The 23,562-nt window shown below is 42.4% G+C and overlaps 1 protein-coding gene across 2 annotated transcripts in view; it reads left to right on the forward strand.

The window, feature by feature from the left end:
- The window catches only part of ZNF365 (zinc finger protein 365), a 34,578-nt gene extending 11,466 nt beyond the window's left edge, over positions 1-23,112 (forward strand). The window contains exons 3-5 of one of the 2 annotated variants that reach the window (XM_036735709.1): positions 11,905-12,085; positions 17,120-17,157; positions 18,976-23,112. In XM_036735709.1, coding sequence (XP_036591604.1) covers positions 11,905-12,085; positions 17,120-17,157; positions 18,976-19,237 — 481 coding nt within the window. In that variant the 3' untranslated portion in view covers positions 19,238-23,112. The remainder of the gene's footprint in view (positions 1-11,904; positions 12,086-17,119; positions 17,158-18,975) is intronic. The other variant, XM_036735710.1, reaches the window with a different exon arrangement.
- Positions 23,113-23,562: the final 450 nt, after the last annotated feature.

Consider the following 23,562-nt stretch of genomic DNA (forward strand, 5'->3'; position numbering starts at 1 on the left):
AGCTTTGCTTTGAGGAAATAGAATTTTGAGACATGATTAGATCTGTGATGAAGGAAGACTGATGCGACAGCAGTGTAAAGAAAGGTTTGAAGGAGGTAGAGATTTGGAAGCAGGGACACCGGTAAGCAACCAATCAGCAAGCATCAAAAATCTTAAGAGGAAATTGTGCAGGTAGATGATAGTGAGAGACTGGGTTAAACTGGCAGTGGCAGGAACAGAGAGAAGAGGACAGACACAAGTGATGTGGCTGAGGCGGAATCAGGCTGACTTGTTAGGTGGGCGTGAGAAGTAAGATGTGTGGAAGACTTAGACGTGACCCGCTCCCCTCACCAAGATCATCTGAAGATCCTCAAAGTCTATAATAGAGTATAGCAGAAACAGTCTTGGATTTGAAGTTAGAAGACCTGGTTTTGAATCTTAGGCAAGTACTCACTTTCCTGCCCTAGGTCTTGGTTTACTCATTTGACAAATGAGGGGTTAGACTGGATGACTTCAGAAGATCAATCTAGCTATCTAACTCTGATACTTTGATGAACCCTGTGTTGAGTTATGAGCCACAGATTCTGGTGGTAGAGAAATCCAGAGAAGGCGCTGGTTACCTTGGCGAGGAATAGACTGGAAGATCCCAAGGCATATGGTGTGCTGCAAGGAGCCCTGGACTCAGAGTCTCAGGACTTATCTCTGCAATCAAATCTTACCTCTGCCCCTAACTGGCAATGGGACTTTGGGCAAGTCACCTCAACTGATCTGATCGCTGCTTCTCCCTCTGTAAGATGATGGGCATGGACTAAAGGATTTCTCAGTTTCAACTTTCAGTAAATGATTCCTTTACCCTCCCCCAAATGTCAACTTGGTCTTGAAGGGTGGGTAGGATTTTAATGGGGTGGGGGGAGAGAGAGAAGGGCATGGTGGGAACAGGAGGAGCAAATAAGCGGTCCGGCCTTGGAATCAGGAGGACTCAGGTTAAAATGCTGCCTCTGATACACACTAACGTGTGTCTGAGGACAAGTCAGTTAATGTTTCAGTGTCCTGGTGACTCTCTTAATATTTTAAGTTACAGACAGGTTTTGGGGTTAGTATCTGGAGATTGAGTTTCTACACTAGAATTTCTACACTCTTATAAAATCGCAGATTCCTCATCCCCACCACTGTCTACTGCTAACCCTTACCCTCCCACCCCCAACCAAATCGAAGCAGTCTGGGCAACAAGATGATGTAAAATGGCACTGAATGTTGGAGGCAGACAGGACCTGAGAGATCATCCAATATCTATAAACAGATAAGGAAACTGAAGGCCAGTGAGGCTGTTGACTTGCCTCAGGGGATGAGTTTCTATTGCTGGAAGAGTGGGGGTTGGGCATGTGGTAGAAGTCACCCAGCTAGTGAGGGACAGGAGCCCCGAGTAGGGTCTGGGGGCTTGGTCACTGGAGGAGGAAATGCATCCTGTGGATTTTTTACCTGGGACACCCCAAGTTTCTATCTAACTGAAAGTATGGCTGCTGAGGGGAAGAGGCAGACCACCACAGGCAGAGATAGATAGATAGATAGATAGATAGATAGATAGATAGATAGATAGATAGAAGATAGATACATAGATACATCCATACTTACATTCATCCATCCATCCATCCACACATACATATATACGTCCTATACATAGAGATATAGCTCATAGACGGAGAGATACAGATAGATGGTGCATAGAGATATAGATAAAATATAGATAGATGATAGAGGGATCATTTATTAAGTGTTTACCATGTGCCAGGAACTGGGCTAAGCACTGGATATACACATACAGACAAAAGAGCTCTTGCTCTCCTGCAGTTACGTTCTGATGGGGAAAAATGAAACATGAGGGGAGCTGGAAGTAGGCGGGGAGCCAGGTCACTGTGGAGGAGGAGGAAAAATCTAGAGGATGAGTTGAGGCCTCTGAGAGTGAAGAGAGGCATGGCAGGGGCCTTTCCTGAGACAGAAGTAGGGAGGGAACATGGTGGCTGGTGGCTGAGGTCATCAGGGTTGAGGGAAGCCATGGGAAGAAGCCCCTTTCAGAAAGGTGCTGACAACACTCTGTGCTTTCCATCCTGGGGCAGGTCCCACCTGCCCTGCCCTGACTATGGCTCTGCCTGGACTCCAACTCCCCGGATTTGTAGTCTAGGACTTTTCTCCCTGTCCTGCTATCCCTCAAACCAGTTGTCCTAAAGACACTGGGTTTGGAGTCAGAGCACATGGGTTGGAAGCCCCATTGTGGTACTTATTCCCTATTCAACCTTGGCTTTCACTTTTGGCATGGTAGCCTGAGTCTACCAATCAATCAGTAACCATTTATTAAACATCTATGTGCCAAGCATTGGGAATATAAAAGCAAAAATGAACCATTCCTTGCCTTCAAGGAGTTCCCATTCTATTAAAAGAGACAACGTACAAATATACACTGTGTACATATAGATTGTGTGTATGTACATGTATGTTGTGTATAGCTATTTTCACACATACACAAATGCAAGGTAATATTAGGAGGGAGGGTTCTGAGTGCTGGCAGGTGGGAATCAGGAAAGGCTTCATGTAGGCGGTGCCTTCAAGCTGAGCTTTGAAAGAAACCAAGGGTTTTAAGGATGCTGGAGGGAGAATGTTCCAGGCCTGAGGATGGCCTAGATTCAGGAGGTGGAATGTCATGGGTGAAGAAGATCAGGGACATGCCTTTGGCTGGCCCTTGGATCTGTTCTCCTCAGACTTGAGTGTGATACTGAGCCTACTTCATTTCAGAATGGCCTTCACCAACACTTTCAAAGAGATGAAGGTGGAAGGAGATACTAGGAGATACCAGAGGTGTTGAGAAATGGTGGGGCCATCAGGTGAAACTTTAAAAGAAGGCCCAGACCTATTATTATCCTCCTTTTCTGACAACACTTTAAATTGCCCTCCTCAGGGGTGTCGACGCCCAGAGTCTTATGATGATGAACCAGATGTCATCTACCTCTACTAAACCTCTCCAGTATCTTTGCCTAGAAAACCCTAAGTGGGGTCACAGAGAGTCAAAAACTGTCTACCCCCACCTCAGTCAGGTCCTCTGTCTCCAGTGCTGGCCAGGCTGCCAGCAGCCAGCACTAAACCCTCCATTGTCATCCAATCATGCAGGCCCATGTCTGTCTCGAGCAGAGCAGATGGTGGATGTTGGACACAGTACTTGCTTGTTTCACCGGCTCAGCCCCTCTCCATTTAATTAGCTTGGACTCACACCCTATCAGCTACACAAGCAACTACCGCCTGCCTGCCCTGGGCTGGTAAATCTAGGCAGCAGGTTGATAAAAATTATCTCACTTTTAATTGGCTTCCATTCTGGTTGGGTAGGGCTGGTATTTATTTCTTCCTAACTGGTATTTATGCAAATGGGGCAGCATTGTAGGTTGTCATCTCCATCTTGCATCTGAGCCATCTTGGCATGGCTTCAACCAAGTGTGGTAGATCTGAAGTGTCAGATTTGCCTGCGTAAAGGGGCAGAACTTGTTTCTAAATTTTTCTGGTCCAGAAAACTTTTCTGTATCCTGATCAACCAAGAGGGTGTGCACAATTCACTTATACCCTAGGAGGTGTTGTCGGCCAAGAGCCCTAGTTCTTTTTATCAATCTTGAGGAGGCCACATACTTGGTGGCAACTTCCTACTGTCCAGGGAGGAGTTGACTTCTGTGTAGATATTTCCTGTATGACCGAACTCACCACTGTCTAAGGACTTATGTGATCAGTAACCAAATTCATTTTGACCTCCAGGATTTCTCCTATTGTTTTTTCAAGTTTCTAGTTTTTGAACCTGTGGATCGGAAGACGATGGGCATACTTTGGTGGTTATTTGATGTATGTGTGTATGCATGTATGTGAGCATCTGTGTGTGTGTGTATGTGTATGTGTGTGTGTGTGTGTGTGTGTGTATTAGTTAAAGGGAGGTGAGGAGCAAGCTAACAAAGTTTAGTATAAAAAGAAAAGAGGGATTTTGGGGGGGGAGCTGTTTGCTGAATGCTTCATTCTTTTAATTTTGGTCTGAACCTATGATTTCATTGGGATAAGGGACCCCAGTGAACAGCTGATACAGACTGACACCTGCTTTGTAACTTGCAATCATAGAGAGTTGCCAGGGGCCCTGAACAGTTAGGTGACTTGCCCAGGGTCACACTGCCAGTATCAGAACAGACTTGAACCCAGGGCTTCCTGATTCCCAGGCTGGTTCTCTAACCGCTGTGTCACACTGCCTCTTGATATTGACTCAATGATCAACCAAAGGCAGTGAGAGGGAGAATAAATTGTCAGCAGCTCATGTGATCCACAGATCTCTTCCAGATAGCAAGAGAAACCAGGAAGGATTCTAGAAGAGGGGACAGTGGGCAGAAATTACACACGGTGGGTGGGCAGGGAGGGTGGTGGTCTGCATTCAGTTTAGGTCAGCAAGGCTCGGTCCAGGGCCTCCTGTTTAATGCTGTACTGGGCACTGGAGAGACAAGGTAAAAAGTGATGGGGGCTGCACCAGCCATAGGCTTTCATCCTTTTAAAAACTTTTATTGGGAATTCAGCGATCTTCAGCCAACACAGGCATTTTACTATGTAAAGAACAAGAAAGAGGCCTGTCTAAGACTGAGGGATGCTTTTTTAAAGGATGTGCTCGATGGGACAAGGGAGTAACACAATTACTCTATTTAGGCCTCATTCTACACATCCTTTTTGTTTGTTACAGAGTATTTTTTAAATGCTTTGCCCTTTAAGAGAAAACAACTTTGAGAGCAGGAATGGGGTTTTTTGTTTATTGTTTTGTTTTTTTGGTGTTTTTCTTTGTATCCCCAGAGCTTAGCACAGTGTCTGGCCACAGTGGTGCCAATAAATGCTTGCATTCTGTGGGGATTGAGGAGAACACAAGATGTGCCCAGATAAGTCAATGCAAGGTCATTTTGGGGAGAGTGGGTATATTATGAAGGCAGAATTTATGATTTCAAAGAGAATCATATATATGTCTGGAAGGTTCAGAACCGCAGGATATAAGGAATTCTCTAGGTAGGAGGCAGAAGAATTAAAGCATATATTTAAGCTCCAAAGTAACAGACCCATGAACCAGCATCCCCGTTTTGATATTTTGATCAAAAGCTTCCAGGCCCAATAAGTTCGCCTCACAAGAGTAACCAGGAGGCCACAGAGAAGCATGATGGTATAAAGCAAAATCATATACATGCTTCCCCTCTACGGTAAAAAGATTACCCACTGGCCTCAAGTCCTTGCTCAGCACTCCTCGGTCCACACGTGGGTCAGCTCTGCTGCCGGCAGCTCCTGCTTCAGCTTCAGCTGTAGCTGTCTCTGGCTCCAACGGAAGCTGTTTTTAACAATCCGGCTAGCAGCCTCTGTGGGGGTGTAAGATCCACCCACAGCTTCTGCCAGCAAGGTGGGAAAGCACAGGTTCTTTCAATCTGCCCAATCAAGGGAAGCAAGGTGAAGGGGTTGACGAGCCCACTTTAATCCAACATACAGACAGCATTCAGTTAGTTCAGGGGAGCATACAGACAGCATTCAGGTGGTTCAGGGGAAAAAACCAGCACCCCGAACTTCAGATCATTCATTTAGTTCAGGGGAAAAAAAAAGTCTCTGCTATCCCAGACATGTAAACTAGGCCCTCCCTGGAGTTAGCTCTACCCCACCAAGGTTCCACACCTAACAGGGCTCTGGGCCTGCGGCCCAGCACCCAGCAAGGCTCAATGAGATAAACTGAGTCACTCAAAGAAAACAAAGGCCATTCTGTTTACAGTGGGCCAAACACCACCAGCAGAATCCAGCAAGGCCTGCACCTTATCTCATTTGTGCTTCTACAGGTAGGAGCCACAGGGATTATGATTCCCCTTTTACAGATGGAGAAACTGAGGCTTAGGAAGATTATGTGGCCTGTCCATGGTCACTCAACTAATACAACAATAAATGTCAAAGATAAAATTTGAACCCAGGTCATCCTGACTCTGGTTTTTAACCAAATGAATATGTTAAGAGGTCAGGAAATGGTTTTCTGTGCCTAATGCCCATCTGCATAGGAACTGAGTTTTGAATGCTAAGGGGACATCATTTTCAACTTTAGGGAAGCCCAAAGACATTTCAGTTCTAAAGGTGAAGTGGAATCTGACTTTGGAATCACAGGACCTGGTTCAAATCTAACCTTTAACACTTACTCTTCAATACCGGTAATTTGGTTTTCTTCCTTTTAAAAAAATCAATGGTTTATTTATTTTGTAGTTTTTTTTCATAAAACTCGTACCTAGTTTTATTTATTAATTCAATGGTTTTTTTTTAACTTTCAATTTTATTAATCTCTCCTTTGATTTTCAGGATTTCCATTTTGATGTTTAATGGACATTTTTAATTTGTTCTTTTTAAATTATTTTTTACTATTTTAAAACTTTTTTACTATTTTTAACTATTATAGCTGTTTTTAACTATTTTAAACTATTTTAAGGGTTTTTTTTTTTACTATTTTTATTATTTTTAAACTATTTTTAACTATTTTAGTTACATGTACAAGTCATTTGTCTCTCATTTTTCTCTCTTTTATTGATATACAATTTCCTCCAAGTACTGCTTTGGCTACATCTCACAAATTTTGGTTTGTTATCTCATTGTTGTCATTCTCGTTAATTAAATTATTGATTATTTTTATGATTTGTTCTCTGTTCCATTCATTCTTTAGGATTAGATTATTTATTTTCCAATTAATTTTTAATTTGTTTCCCTGGTCCTTTATTGAATATAATTTTTAGTAAATTATGTTCTGAAGAGGATACATTTAATATTTCTGCTTTTATGAATTTGTGAAGTTTCTATGCTCTCACACATGCTCTGTTTTTGTAAAGGTGTCATTCTATTGAGAAAAAAAGTCTACTTCTTTCTGTTCTCACTCAGTTTTCTTCAGAGGTCTATCATATCTAACTTCCCTAAAATTCCATTCATCTCCTTAGCTTCTTTATTATTTATTTTATGGCTAGATTTATGTAGCTCTGTTGAGGCCCTCCATTTGTATAGTTTTGCTGTCTATTTCTACCTGTAACTCATTTAACTTTTCCTTTAAGAATTTGGATGCTGTGCCATTTGGTACATTTACGTTTAGTATTGATATCACTTCATTGTTTATGGTACTTTTTCTCAGGATGTAGTTTCCCTTCTTATCTCTTTTAATTAGTTCTATTTTTACTTTTTGCTTTGTCTGATTTCTACCCCTGCCTTTTTTACTTCATATGCTTGGAATAGACATCCCTTTTGATGAATTTGGGGACTTTTGCTCCAGTCTCTTATTTTAACTCAGTCTGTATCTTTCTGTTTCAAGTACATTTCTTGTAAGCAACAAATTGTTGGAGTCTGCTCTCTGTTTCTATTTTATGGGTGAATTCATCCCATTCACATTCACAGTTATAATTACTAATTGTACATTTGCCTCTGTACTATTTTCCCCTGTTTATCATTCTCACTCTCTTTTTTTATGCTGTCCCACAAAAGTCTATTTTTCTTCTGACCATTGTCTCTGTCCCCATTTTACAGAGTTGGAAACTGAGGTTGAGAAAAATGAAATTACTTGCCTAGGACTGCTCAGTAAGGACCTAGGAGGGCCAACTTTTATCATTCTTTTCTATTCCATTAATGTATCACAATTTATATACCTGTTGTTGGTTGTTTCCAGTTTTTTTTTGTTTTTATAATTACTTACAATATTGTTCTGGAGATTTTGAAGAGATAGTACTTTGGGGTTCTTCTCTGTAATGTTTTCAGGGCATGGTCTTGCCAGTGGGATTGTGGGGCTGAATATCACTGATATTACATGGTGCTTCAAGGTTTGAAAAGCACTTTACAGATGGTCTTTCATTTGAATCATACAACAACCCTGCATGGCAGGTTCTCGAGGATTTTATCCTCATGAAGAAACTGAGGTTTAGAGTGAACATTGACTTACTGGCCCATCGTCACAAAGCTTCTAAGACAAGACTGGTAGCTGGGTCTCTCTTGGCTCCAGGGCTCTAGGTCCAGTGCTCATTCTGCCTAGTGATTCATCTCCCCCCAGCGCCACCCCCACTGCCTCAGTTAGACTTGAATCTGCACAAAGGCAGACATCCTCCTTTTTTCCCTGGCAGTGTGGTGAGGAGCAGGGAGTTGCCAGAGCCAAGGTTGTATACTGGCTCTGCTGATCACTCCTTTTGTGACCCTGAGCAGGAAATTTAGCCTCCTGAAGCTTCAGTTTCCTTCATTTGCCAAACAATGGGGTTGGACTAGGTGGTTTGTGTGATCCTTTCTCCTTTAAACCCATCCTTCTTCCTCTTCTGGTGCCTAGCACAGAGCTGTGTGCTCAGCAGGTGCCTGACTGATTGAATAATTAGCTGAACCAATGAATGAAAGAGTAAACCCTCCCAGGTGTCCAAGAACAGCATTACTGTTTCTTACTGGTCCCTGAATAAGCATTTCCTGCCTAATTGAGGTTCTGTAGGATGGAACCCAGGTCATCCTCCCTCCAGGTACCATATATTTCAAAGCAGGGCCTAGGATGAAGTGGAATGAGACAAGTGAAAGAAGGAAAGCCAGTATAAATAAGGAAGCCCTGAAAATGAGGAAGGTTGACCAGGGAAAGAAGATGAAATGACTAGAAAAAGTTGGGTCTATCCCCTCAGCATCTCCATAGAGGCAGCCAGCAAAGAAGATCTATGTGGGACAGATGAGGGAACAAGCCAGCACCCCCAAGGTGGATTGTTAAGTATGTCTGAGAGTTTGCCTACAGGTGAAAAACAAAAGGATACAGACTGCTGAGAAATATGTGGCATGGGTCTTTGAAAAGAAAGCCATGCCCTGGGGAATCAAAGATGACAGGAGCCATCAATCAACCAAAAAGCATTTATTAAGCACTTACTGTGTGCTGAGCAATGTGCTAAGTGCTGGGGGGGGGCAGAGAAACAGCATAATAATAACAACACAATAGCCAGCATTTATATAGCATGTCCTTGTTCACTTGTGTCTGACCCTTCATGACCCCATTTGGGGTTTTTTTGGCAGAGATACAGGAGTAGTTGGCCATTTCCTTCTCCAACTCATTTTACAGATGAGGAAACTGAGGCAAACAGGGTGAAGTGACTTGCCCAGGGTCACACAAGCTAGTGTCTGAGGCTAGATTTGAGCTCAGGAAGATGAATCTTCCTGATTCTAGGCCTGGCGTTCTATCCACTGGGCCACCCAGCTGCCCAATGAAAACTATAATGCCTGGTTTAACATGATAAAGACATGCCAATCAAAATGCTGTGGGAGATCTAGAGAAGAAAATTGTCTCTGAGGTAAGTAGGAATCAGGCAAGGCTTTCTAGAAGAGGTGTGGCACTTTGAGTTGGCCTTTGAAGGATAGGTAGGAAAAAATTTGGGTCAGTGAGGTGGCACAGTGGATAGAGTACTGGGTTTGGAATTAGGAAGACTCATCTTCTTGAGTTCGAATCTTGCCTTAGACACTTACTAGCTGTGTGATCCTGGGCAAGTCACTTCACCCTGTTTGCCTCTGTTTCCTCATCTGTAAAATAAGCATTCAGAAGGAAATGGCAAACCACTCCAGTATCCTTGCCAAGAAAACCCCAAATGGGGTCACAAAGAGTTGGAAATGATTGAAACAACTCAACAACAAACAACAAGAACATATGTATCATACGTACTGTGTATCAGTAGGTTTATGCAAGACACATAGGAGATGGTAACTTTAAAGGGGAAGGCTTTGGTGGGGGTGGGAGGTGGCAGAAGGGATGGGAAGAACCCCCTTAGGAAGTAGCATTTGAGCTGAGTCATGAAAGAAGCCAAGGATTTTGAATAGATGGGGGTGATGGGGGTTGGGGGAGCGTTCCAGACATGGGGGCCAGCTGGTACAAGGCATAGAGATGGAAGATGGAAAGAAAAGCAACAACAAAACAAAAACAAACCTGAAAATAGCCAATACTCATAGCCAGACAAAACAAATTCCTACATTACTCATGTCCAAAAATGTCTTCTCCTTCTGTAGCCTGAGTGTGTTCTCTCTTGGTCAGGCATTGGATAGAATTTTTAATCATGGGTCTTCTAAAATCATGGATAATGCATTGATCATAGTTCTTAAGTCTTTCAAAGTTGTTTGTCTTTACAACGTTGTTATCACATAAACTGTTCTCCTGGTTCTGCTTACTTCATTCTTTATCAGTTCATACAAACCTCAGGTTTCTCTGAACTTATCTTTTCATAATTTCTTATGGTACAATAATTTTCTATTACATTCACATACCCTAATTTATTCGTCCATTTTTCAATTGATGGACACCCTCTTAGTTTCCAGTTCTCTGCCAGTACAAAGAAAGGCGCGTTAAATATTTTGGTCCAAGATGACCTTTTCCTTTTTCTTTGATCTCTTTGGTGTATGGGCCTTGTGGTGGTATCAATGAGTCAAAGAGTATGCCCAATTCAGTGACTTTTGTAGACATAGTTGTTCTCCGGAATAGCTGGACCAGGAATAATTCATCCCTCCAACCAACCCATATTTCATTACTCCTTTTGTCAAAAGTCCTGCTCAGGCAACGGGTATATGATTTGAGCCATTGTGCCTGAGGAGATCAGACAGGTATAGGATTTGCTACCTTGCAAAGTTGGTTGAAATTCAAAGGATAATCCTTCTTCCTGTTCAAGGAAGATAATGATGAAAGATAATTGCCTGAGTGAGACCGTGAGGAACTCCTTCTGCTGGATGGCACAACACTTTACAATTGGGAGGTGTATTTTTGTGAATATTTAAGTGTTATTTTTTTTTTTTTTGGCCTCTGAGGATTTATGTTGATTATTTTTTTTCTTTTCTTTTTTTTTAATATTTTTTTATTTTTAGTTTACCACACACGGTTCTACATAATTTTGAGTTCCAGATTTTCTTATTTTAGGTGACCTCGGCAGCAACAAAAATTATAGGATTAAAAGATATATCTCCAGTAATAAAATGGACCTTGATTAAGTTGTCATGTAGTGACATCTCCTTATGTTCCAAATCATGTAGCAAAACTAGGGAAGGCGAGAGAACAACTGGGTCCTTTTGAGGACATTTATGAGGGTTTGGAGATTATTGGCCTCGTAAGTACAAGTCAGGGAATGGACTTATTCATTTGACTCGACTTGTCCAAGAGAATCGTGGAATTCCAGACAAGCTGGATGGGAACTCAGAGGCTGTAGAATCATGGAATTTATAAGTTGGAAGGAATGTCAACAGCCATCTAGTCTAATTCATTTATGAAGGAGATCCTTATTACAGAGTCTAGTCCAACGCTCACATTTTACATGTGAGTAAACTGAGGAAGGCAGAGGAAAATGGCAAAAGAAACAGCAAACCACTCCAGTATCTTTGCCAAGAAAACCCCAAATGGGGTCACGAAGAGTCGGACACCACTGAAAAATGACTGAACAACAGAGGTAGAATGTGAGAAAAAGCAACAGGGCCATTTGGCTGCACTGAAAAAGGCATCAAGGGGAGTGGTGTCTAATAAGGCTGGGAAGGGAGGTTACAAGCAGACTGTGAAGGCCTTTAAATGTCAAGTGGAGGAGTTTGTATTATGTCCTTGAGGTGGGGTTGCATTCTAAGTACAGAAGGCAGCCTGTGCAAAGACGTGGAGGTAGGAATGAAATGTCACATACAGGCTAATAGTCCAGTATGGCTGGAAGGGGTGTGTGTGTGTGTGTGTGTGTGTGTGTGTGTGTGTGTGTGTGTGTGAATGTGTGTATATAGAAAGAGTAACTAGAAATAAGAGCAGAAAAGTAGGTTTGAGTCACTTATGATGGACTTTAAATACTAGGCCAAGGGGTATACGTTGCAGTATGTATTTTATCAAATTTTTCCATTCTTTGTTCTGCCATTTTTGCCTTCTAGAGAAGTTGTCACATTCAACCATTTCCTTGAAGCGGCTGCGGAGAAGGAAGTCCAGGGAAAAGCCAGACTACAGAATTTCATTGAGAACCTCTTACAACGGGTCGATTTAGCTGAGAAGCAGTTAGAGTATTATCAAAGCCAGCAGGTCTCAGGCCATGGCAAGGGGGCCAGCGAGCACTTGGTGAGTTTCATGGTCATCCTCATTGCCTTCCCTCACCCAGCTCACTGCTGTCCTTTGACTGGAGACAAGAAACAGATGAGAATTCTTGGACTGAACGGCAGTGTGTCATGGGGACAATTCTGACCATATTATTAGAACCCACTCAACTCCTCTCTACTAGCCCAGAGTGCTTGGGGGAGGTAAAGCTCTTTGTGTTCTTCCCTCCATTCTATCCTCCACTCCTGCTTCTCCCAGAGGCCCACAATTTCACATAAAAGTGGATTTATCCTTTGGTGATGATTCTTATAGAATTCAAGATGACATTTATCAAGTACATACTGTGTGCCAGGCACTATGCTAAGTGCGGGCAATACAAAGACAAAAATGAAAAGCAATCTTTGCCCTTAAGAAGCTAGAGGAACAATATGTGTACTATGAATACACAGATAAGTACGCAAACTAGATAAATACAAATCTAGACAAAATAAATACCAAGTAATGGGGATGGGGAGGAGAACAAACAATAGAAAAATCAGAGATAGCTTCTTGGAGGAGATGGTACCTGAACTAAGCCTTGGGAGGAAGTTGGAGGATCCAAGAGGTGGGGCTGGAAAAGGAGAACTCTTGAGAAATCAGGGTTAGGAGGGGGCATCTGGAGTGGAGATTAGCATGTGATCATTGATATCCTGCTCTGTGCCCATGTCAGGGTCATAAGATGTTGAGAATGGGGAGAATAAAGAGACACAGAGTTTAAGAAATGGCCCCTGCTCTCAAGGAGCTTATCAGCTAACAGAAGAGCCAAGATGAACCCGCAGACACTAACCTGAGATGAATCCAGGGAACAGGGAGGGGTCAGAGAGGTTGGCAGGAATGAGCCGAGTGTGTCCCATGGCCACTGAGGAGTCCTGGAGCCTGGCTGGATGTGAATGATCATGCAGCTGAAGAGGTAAATTTCCTGAGCCACGCAAAGCAGGAGGCATTCTTTCTTGGAATGGCTACCCCAGCACTTTTTTTGTAGACTCAGCTTTGGCCAATCACCCCTTTGGACGTTTATCCCCTTCGGTCTCCCTTTGAAATAGACACATTTTGCCTTAACATGACCTATGGTGGCCTAAGGTATCAGAGCCTCGTTACTCAGAACCATTCAGAAGATGTCTTTCTTTTCTCTCCACATGTGCTGGCTGGCAATAGATCATGCAGAGTGACACCAGTATCTGGGAGTTTTAAATTAATTTCTCTCCAATCTAACCTCTCCCCTGACCTGTGTTGAAAATCCAGATTGGGAGCAACATGAAGTCCTTCTAGAATCTATGTTGTCTTTTTCCCTCCGAGCTGCCAAAACTCTTACCCTGCCTTTGGTTGTTTTCATCAGTCCTCTTAAGTGAAACCTCTGGGTTTGGTATCCGTCCTCCAGGGTTTTGCAGTCTCTGCAAACGAGCATTTCTGTCTTTCCATCTCTCTCTTCTTTCTGGCATCTCCTCTGAGCCCCCTTGTTCTTTTCACCTGGCTGTTCTAAAAATGTAATATGTTTACTTGGGCATTTTCTCCTTGCCTCTGAAAATGCTGCGGAGTTATAAAAGCAGAGTGACCTAATAGCCCATCTGCTCACATGGAATGTTTTGGAATGGCTGGGCTGATTTTGTTTGAAATGAGGATTTTTATTCATTTCTAAGCTATTTCAAAAGAGAAACCATTTCTTCTGAAATCTCTAGTGTCTGAGACATGCCATCAGATTATCTGGGTTTTCAATGGCCTGATTCTCATTCATTGATTAATTTATCCATTCAAGAATTTATCAAATGCCTACTCTGTACCTTCCATTCAGAACAGCCTCATAAGAGCAACTGAGATGATAAAGGACCTGAGCTCATGCTATATGAGGACCAGTTGAAGTTATGAAGTCTTTCTTTATCTATACCCTCCCACCAAAACAAAACAAAACTGGTAATGCCTCTGTCCCTCATATTACCTTGTGTTTTCTATGTATTTGTGTACACTTTTATGTTTTTGCACGTTGTCCTCCTATATAAGCTCCTTAAGGACAGGTCCTGGTGATTTTATCTCTGTATCCTCAGTACCTGGCACATAGTAGGAGCTTAATAAATGCTTGTTGATTGATTCATTGATCTGTTTGAAGGTGGAAATGGAGCCTGGAGAAGAGAAGATTAAAGAGACAGGATAGCTGGCTCTAAGTGGTAGAATGACTGACATGTGGAAGGATGTTGAGACTCACTCTGCAGAAGGCAGAGCAAAGAGCAAGGGTGGGGTCCGGGGACTTACAGAAAAAGACGATTTTAGGTGGATGTCAGGAAAAACTTCTGAACAATTATGGCTGGCCAAAAGTGGAATGGTCTGCTTTGAGAGGTAGTGAGTTCCCTGGTTAGGGAAGGAACGTCCACACTGATGAAGTCATGGCTAGGGTGTCAGAAAGCTGCCTTTCTAGTAATTCTGCCTAATTCATGTTCCACCATATTAATACAACTTTCTTCTTCTGGTATATTTCCAAAACGAAATTCTGGCCTGCAGTGTCAAGAGTGGTCAGCCAAGTGAGCATATGGAGCCAAAGGCAGGTTCCCATGTGAGTTCATGATGGGAGAGTCCCCTCTGGTGAGGCAGTTTATGACTTACCCATCCATATCCCATTCTGTGTGACTTGGCCTACCCTAGGGAGCCCATGCTGGGAACGGGCCTCCATTTCTCTCAACTGTGGGAATATAGCAGTAACTCACACAGCTGTCTAAGAGATCCTTCACTCTCTACCCATGACCAGCCCACCTCACTAAAGGAGGGCCTCAGCATCTGAGCACAACAGGATCACAAGGCTATTTCTCTGAGGTTCAGAGTCGGCTCCTATGAACCTCAGGCCCCTGGTCTTTGCTCCAGGTTCCCATAATCATCTTCAATCAGTAATTAACAAGCATCTATTAGCAGTGACTAAAGTGCTGGAGGAAGAGAAGAGCCCACATGGCCTCTGCCCTCAAGGAACTTCCGCTCAAATAAGAGAGACAAGATCTGCACAGATTGGTGTGTGCAAGATACTGAGTGGAGAGAAGTAACTGAGATGGGTGGTTTGAGATCACAACCACAAATGTCAGTCCATCACCAACAGGCATTTATTAAGCACCTACTATGTTTTAGGTGCTGGGGATACAAAGAAAACAAGGTGCAGGTTGTCTCTCCTGTTAGACTGCAAGCTCCCAGAGGGAATGCACTGTTTCTTTTTTCCTTTGTAATGTGTTTATGGTGTCCATATGCACAGGCATGTATATACACACATGCACAACATAAACAGACATGCACATGTGTACACACATGTGTATGTTTATATGTGAACACGTGTGCGGAGACATGCACATACAACATAGACAGATAAGGATTTGGCATACATAGGTGTAGGTTTATGTGCATGTATAATGCATATGTGTGCAAAACATGTGTATACTGCATGTAATATAGACCTATGATACAAGATATAGGTGATGTATATGTCTATAAATGCATATAAACACAATATATGCCTACACACGTATACATACATGTATGTATGTACACAGACACATGTATGTGTATTTGTATATGTTTGTATGTGTGGATACACACACAAACCTACACAAAGACATGCTAAATAGATACAAAGTAACCTTGAAGTAATACACGCACATAGACACAATATATGTCTACACACATTCATACACATGCATGTATATACATGCATATATGTACGTTTGCATATATGTTCATGCGTGTATACACACACATACACACAAATCTGCATAACCAAATACGTGTCCTAAGTAGGTACAAGGTAACCTTGAAGGGGACGGCATCAACAGCTGTGAAGAAAGACCTCCTTCAGAAAGTGGTGTTTGAGCTGAGTCTTGAAGAAGCAAAAGATTCTGAAAGGTTGAGGAGAGGAAGGAGAACATGCCAAGCATGGGGGTGATAGAACCAATACCCTGTTGGGTGTCATTTGGTCTGGTTTGTTCGAAGGCCTCAGGACAGGAGGCTGAGTGTTGTGTGTGTGGAATTGCCAGGAGTCCAATCTGGCAGGACTGTACGTGGAGCGGGGTACTAATGTTCATCTACTCTGGAAAGGTCGAAGGGACCAGGTTGTGCAGGCCTTTAATCAACAGAAGATTTGTGATTTGATCCTAGGTGCAGGAAGGAGCCCCTTGAGTTTACTGAGTAGAGGAATGACACAGACAGACCTGTGCTTGTCGCCTTGATCATACTCATGAGAATGAGCACCCTTGGGTGCTGGGGACTGAAAGCCGGTGTTCTCGTGTCCATCCATTGGCTGGTGTGAGCTGGATCAGGAGCTGCCAAGGATGGGTCTCATCTGCAAATAAAGATATTCTGAGCCTTGCCTCCAGAAATGCAGAGGTTTTATTGTGTAATTTAAGTGAACAGAAAACAACCTAAATGAGAGATGGCCGAAGTCCCAAGCATACCCTTTGTCTTTGTACACTTTCTTTTCAGTAATGCCATAATTCTGACACTCAACCTTGTGATCTGGTTTCTTTTAGAATGTGTCAAAGGTAGTGAATTGTCTGTAGAGATAGCCCAGAGCCATGGAAACATAACAGAGCATTTTCTCTGCTTTAAATTCTATTTGCCTTTCATCTTGTAGGAATTATCCTTGGGGCCTCTATATTTTGATGTTTTCTTTCATGGATATATGACTTCACCAATATGAGTACTTTCTTCACCACTGGAGATTGCAACCCATCTTTGCCCTCTCATCCTGTGCAACTGTGGTCCATGTCCTTCCATGAATTCTCCGTGTTGGGGACCTACCCAACAAGTTGGGATGATATAACCTTCTGAAATAAGTCTCATAGCAAAGATGCATGGCATAGAGGGAGAGATTGGGCTGGACTCATGGGTGAGAACAGCATCAGCCATGAAATTCTTTGGCCAGTCCCCCACATAGAAAGCCACGTGGCCATCTCAATGAGTCCTTGCAATGTGTACAGAGTCCTTTGGGGGGCAGGAATGAAGAACTGTTCAACCCAGCTGTGTAGTAATGCTTTTCTCTTATTTGTTTTTCTTCAGTTTACAGACATCGCCTCAAATAGGAAACCCAAATGCCTGTATGTACTTATATTTATGTTTTTGATTGTTTAATTTAGGTTTTAATACAGCATGGTTTCATGTTGCATCCTTTTTATAGTACATGAATGATATGTCTACACAGAGCCATAACTAGGATGGGATGATCAGACCTCTGCCCCTGAGTGCTGAAATTTAGAGGGTTCCTATAGCACATATATTCCTTTTGCAACATAGAAACAGCTGAGATCAGCACTAGTTCTAATGAATTAAAACAGGAAGTTGTCCCTGTGGTCATAACCCAGGTGAATTCTGTAGCTTCCCATCCTCTTCTGTTATGTCTTTCTCAAAAGTGGCCTCGAAGGCCTTCAAACACCAAAACAGCTAGTTATAACTCTGTGCAATTAGACATACACAAATACCAAATTGACACAATCACATAGTGTATGTACTGTAGAAGTCAAGAAGAAATTTACCACCATGTTTCTTGTTTCTTAAAACTTCACTGGGGACATTTAATTACTATGATGATTAAATATAGGCCCAAAACGGGAAAAGTGATAAGCAGAAATAGCAGATGGTACATTAGTCAGGCAAGTGAACTTTAGACATATTTCTTCTCAAGCAAGGGAAACTTAAAGGCCAAATAGTCTAACCTCCTCACTGAATAAACTTTCGTTAAGCGCCAGGCACTGTGTCAGGCACTGTGCTAAGTACTTGAGATACAAAAAGACAAAAGACAGTGCCCTCAAGGAGCTTATAATCTTAGGGGGAGAGAACATGCGGACAAACATATACAAAGCGAGATATATACAGGACAAATAGGAAATAATTATCAGAGGGAAGGTGCTAGCAGACGAGGAAACTGAAGCCCAGAGAAAGTAAAGGACTTGACCAAGGTCACGCAGCTAGGAAGTCGCAGAATCAAGATTCAAACTCAGATCCTCCGATATCAAGTCCAAATACTTCTCCGCTTCAGACACTTTTAGTGTCCTCCTTATTATCCTTCTTACTGTGAAATGCAGTGTGGGTTAGGGAGAAAAGCACTCTGACTGGACTTTGGGTCCTAACTGTTAACACATCAGCTGTAAGATTGTGGACAACTGGCTTATCTTTTCCGAGTCTCAGTAGGCAAAATATTTAAGGTAGTTTGCAAATCTAAAGATGCTGTATAAATGTTAACTCTCACCCTCCTCTTCCTCCTCCATCGTAGTCTAATACACATGCACCACTTAGTTCTTAGGTTATTTATGGAGAATTTCGAGGGACTTTGCATGTGCCCTGTTCTTGACTAAGTTCTGGGAGCTGTCTATTTATTTAGGGATTTTACTGATACTTTTAGTTTTACATTGTTATCACTTCCCAGTGATCAGATACAAAGACACCTTATAATAAAGAAATTAAACAATTTTGTTTAACAATTACAAACAAATTGGGCAAAGTTAATTGGTCAGACAAAACGAATCCGCATGCCAGCCACCGCTGACAATGTATGCTTCATTTCTCTTGCCTGTGCAGCCTTCCCCCTTTCCGCTAGAAGCTAGATCTTCACCAGTGCCCTGGGTCCTGGCACTGATCAGACTTTTGAACTTACTCAGTGTTTGTTTTCCTTTATGTTATCGTGGTCACTGTGTAAATTGTTGTCCTGGTCTTGCTTACGTGGTTCTCCATCAGTTCATGTGAGTCTTGCCAAGTTTCTCTGAATTCTTCATAGCCTTGATTCTACTTAGACCGCCTATCTCACTGCTTATGGTCCTTGCCTTTTTGCAGCTTAAATTCAGGGGCTCTGAAAAACCAAACGCAAGCCCCTACAAGTTTTCTGAGGCAGGATCCTCACTGTGTCTGTCTCCGATCTGCAGGTGCCGAGGGGGCCCACACCTTGCATGCTACAACCCCGACCTCAAGGCCCACTTCCACCCAAAGGGAAGGAATTCCCTGAAGAAAGCCAAGGATGAACGAGGGAGCGCGCAATCAGCTAGGTTTGCCCATGACCTTGCTGACTCCTCGAGAGAATTCTGGAGACCTCTGAAGAAAGGAGAGCCTCTGGGCCCAGCCAGGAAAGTCAACGTCAAGGCAAAAATGGTCAAAAAGAAGCCACTAGCCATCGTGAACATCATCTGAAGAGGGCAGAGGTCTCTGAGCTGCTAGTCCTGAGCTTTGGGGAAGGGAAAGGAACTTGATCAAGGAACCACTTGGCCAGTCCCATAGTACATTGTGATGATTAATGCATTAATTTTGTGTGAACAGGAAAACCTCAGTTAACTAGCCCTCAATTAACTAGAGCATTAAGTTAACCGCCTCTGAGGACCAGGTCACTTCAGAGACAAATCACTAAAATAAACAAACTCATATTAATGCCCCAACCCCTACTCTCTATTTATGCTTGATGACTCTTAACAATTCTGCCTAATTCTTTCCTTCTTCTAAGTATACAGTGATAATCTGTAGTGGCCTTAGCCATCAGAGGACTATTCAGCAATACTCCCTGACTTACTAAGATAAAAGTGAGTTTTATAAAGTTTTTTTTTCCCTAACAACAAAGATTGGGACAAAAAAAGGGATACTACCTTGTGACTTCACACAGGTCACTTAACTTCCCTGGGCCTCAGTTTCTCCATCTGTAAAAATAAGAGGGTTGGACTAAATGGCCTTTGAGTCTCCTTCCAACTCTTGATCTATTATCTTACAGTCTTATAATTTCTACTTGACTCACAGTTTAAAAATAAATTTGAATAAATCAATTTACCAGAACCCCTATTTACCTGAGCCTTCTGGTTCATTGAGGTTTTGCTGTTGTTGAGTTTCTTCAAGTGAAAATGTGGTTATAGGGTTATATTTTTTATTCTGCTAGAAGGCAGCATGATTTGTTGATACAAGCAAGGGATTTGGGGTCTAGAACCTGGGTTCACATCTCATCCTTGCTTCTTATGAGATGTGTGACTTTGGACAAGTCATTTCTCCCTGGGGTTTGGGCTTAGATCCCTTCCAGCTCCTATGATCCTATATAGAGCCTACTTTGGGTTCATCTCTGTCCTTCACTACGGCTGTACATTCTGCTCCCAGACAGCCTCTTGCTGCCGGCATGTTCCTACTAGCATCCTTAGTCACCTGTAGTTGTATTGTCTATTGAATCAACACTTGGAATCCTCGGCCCCTGGGTCTGCCTGACTGCACTGACCAGTGGCATCCTTAGTATTGCCGTATCCTGGGTCTGCAGATGCTAGAAATATCAGCACGGCTTTCCCCCTGTGGCACATACTCCGCTGACAGTGCTTGCTCCTCAGTCGTAGTAAATGGATGTGAATTTCTCTGATATCCTTTCTTCCCAGGCTGCCTTGTTCTTCATTCCTTAGAGCTTCTCCCCACTCTTATGATTAGTATGCCCACTAATCTTGCCTTGAACCTAATATTTGATATGCTTAATATATTAGCCTGTCTGTTGAAGTAATGAGGTTAAATGAAGTTAAATGAGGGTAGGCCAGCCCCTTCCAGTCCACTAGGGGGCCCCTTGGAGAGTAACTTTTTATTTCTCCTAGGGTGTGTCCATTTGGAAGCTTCCTCGGGATCATCCCTTGCTTCCAGAAAGGTTTTTACATCATGGTTTTTCATAAGAGTATCAGACCTCACAAAGATCTCACAAGTGCTGATGTCCTTCTGGAGTTATGATCAAGGTCAATCTTGTCCACAAGACAACGGTCCATGTATATATGACTCAAGTCCATGAATAATTTATTTTTAAATACTCATGGGGAGGGGGGGATGAAGGGGAAGATATGTGTCTTTGTGTGTATGTGTGTGTGTGTGTGGGGGGGATTTTTAAGTGACCTATATAATTACAATGATTAACTAAATGAACATTAGTTGGAGTCTTTTGCTCTGGTGATTACTGCCATAAGCACCAGACTAGTCATGAGTTGAGAATGGGCAATGAGGATTTAATGAGTGGGAAAAGCAGTCCAATGAGAGGTGTAACTAGTTCGTGCACATTACACATTGCAGTATTCAAACCTGTCATAGTGAAAAGTTGCCATCCCTTGACCTCTGAAGTTATGGAAGTGGGGTGTTCATGTTGTGTCTGTGAAGGAGTCCCGTGGATAAAGTGCCCATGAGTGTCACTGTTTAGGTTGAAAGTCATGTTGTAAAAAAAAAAAAAGGTAAAGTAACATAGATATTTATTTGGGGCCCTGTTGTGCCCCAGACACTATTTATTCTTACTGTTCATAACCTAATTGCACTTTAGAATTTCTGTACTGATCCAATGAGTTCTCTCAAGTATATTGCATGCCCTCCTTTCTGTCAGGTAATGTGTGTATGACGTGATGAAAGCATAACGAATGCTTTGCTGCAGGTTGAGCGGCCAGAAACACTTATCTCTGTGTCCCTTTGAGTTATGGCAACCAACATCTTCAGTTTTCTTTCAACATGCCTGGAGGACGTAACAACCCTCATTCCAGGTGATAAACAGTGATCTCCCAAAGTACCACAATGTCATATCAGTATCATACATGTGTAGAGAGAAGTGAGCAACTCTGTGCATGCCAGATCAATAAACAAGCAGTGCTTTTGTGGCTGGCAGTAATGCTTATTAAAGGCAGGGATGTGGGCCTTACCTATCCTTTTTGTTCCTGTCTCTAGGTTTATTTGCATCACAGTCAGGGAGCATTATTGGAGTAGAGGAAGGGATTATTGTCCCAGCCCCAATACATATCCTGTGGGGCTTTGTAGACTAGGATCCCAAAAATGGGTTTGGAGGGATTTATGCCAACAACCAGGGCCTTAAGGGGAGTTAAAGGAATTTTTCAAACCTAAGTCGGGTCTTAAGGTGGGACCAGGGAACTGGAATTAGTACCAGAAGAAATGCAGTCAAAAGAATAGATTTAATTTTAGCTTATGGGCTTCTGCTTATCGTCTGGATAGGTGGCATACTCATCACCCTATGCTAAGCATTAAAGGATCTTTAGGTTATTCTTGCCATGAAAAAGTGTACTATCCCCTAAATCCTAGATGGGCAGTCAGCAAAAACCAATAGATGGCTACAAGCTAAGATTAAGTCTGTGCTTTTGATTGTTTCTCTCTTGGTACTGACTCAAAGGCCTTGGGCCCAGCCAACTGTCTGACATGGAATTAGAAACTTAGAAAATTCCCTTAACCCTTGATTGTGAGTCTTTGTGCTTAAAACCCATTTCATGAACTCTACCCAACACTTCGGCTCTCATAATTACTACTAATCGGTAGGTAAATAAAATTAAGAGCAAGGACAGAGGGACCAAGTGAAGTCGACAGGAATCCATGTTGGCCTTTGCTCTACATTCCTGCCTGGCATTATTATATGGATGAGTCAGCGACAAATCAAAAGGTTAACTCATTCTGGTCAGCCTGAAAGTGCTCATCTCTCTACACTTACTAGACAGGGGAAACAAAACTGAACTTTGTATATTACATACGTATAATTGATGTGTCTTCTATACATTCATTATAAAAAAGAATAACAAATTACAGCTAAATTCAAAGCCCACTAAAAGGACAGATGTCAGGTATGTGGGGTGCCATGTATCTATTCTTGCTTTATTTAGCCAAGGAAGAAAACCTGACATGTGAAACCTGGCTTGCTCCTGTGGGGTCACTCTATGGGCTGTGCCCTGAGTAACCAGCCCCAGTTTGTACATATTAAGGGAGACATTCGCGGCTAAAGTCGGTACTTTTTATAGTTGGCACCAAAGGTACATGGTGGAAAACGTTCGGTATTGAACAAATCAACCTATTTTTTATTATTTGTTCAGACTTGAACTTTTTTTTTTCTTTTTAAACTGGATTACAAAGTCTTAATGCTTAACAAAAGTCTTAATTAAGTTCAGGTTACTTAAAGATACTGTTTTGCAACCTACTGCAGGGCCAGTCCGTTGTAGAGAAGTTGGAATATACTGTTACCAGAGTTTTAAAAGAAAATGTTTTTAGACTATGAGAAATTCTAATAATAAAGCTATATTTCTGAGTAACTGTGGTGGTGTATGGATGAAGTATTTGAAATTTGAACTGTTGACGGTTCACCATCATCTTGGGTCTCGTAACACCGAAGAATTGTCTCTTTATGAATAAGAGATTTGTTGAGTACACAACAGCTATGATTTCTCATGCCCGTAAACTTGAGACAGTCCTGAAACTTAGGTGGTGTTTTTTGGTGGTCATTGTCTTCTCATGTGAAATTCCCATGGTCCTGCCAAAGAGTGAGAGATAAAGGATGGTTAGCCCAAGAATGGCAGTGGGACCCAGAAAGTGCGGAGGGGCAGTTAACATGGTAGACCTGGAGTCAAGAAGACCTAGCTTCTAATCCAACCTCAGACTCTTACTGTGTGACCCTGGACAAGTCATTTAGGCTCTGCCTCAGTTTCCTCATCCATAAAATGAGAAGTTTGTACTTAATGTCCTTTTCAGCTCTAATCTTGTCA

This window comes from Trichosurus vulpecula, chromosome 8, assembly GCF_011100635.1.
Source record: "Trichosurus vulpecula isolate mTriVul1 chromosome 8, mTriVul1.pri, whole genome shotgun sequence".
Taxonomy (NCBI): Eukaryota; Metazoa; Chordata; class Mammalia; order Diprotodontia; family Phalangeridae; genus Trichosurus; species Trichosurus vulpecula.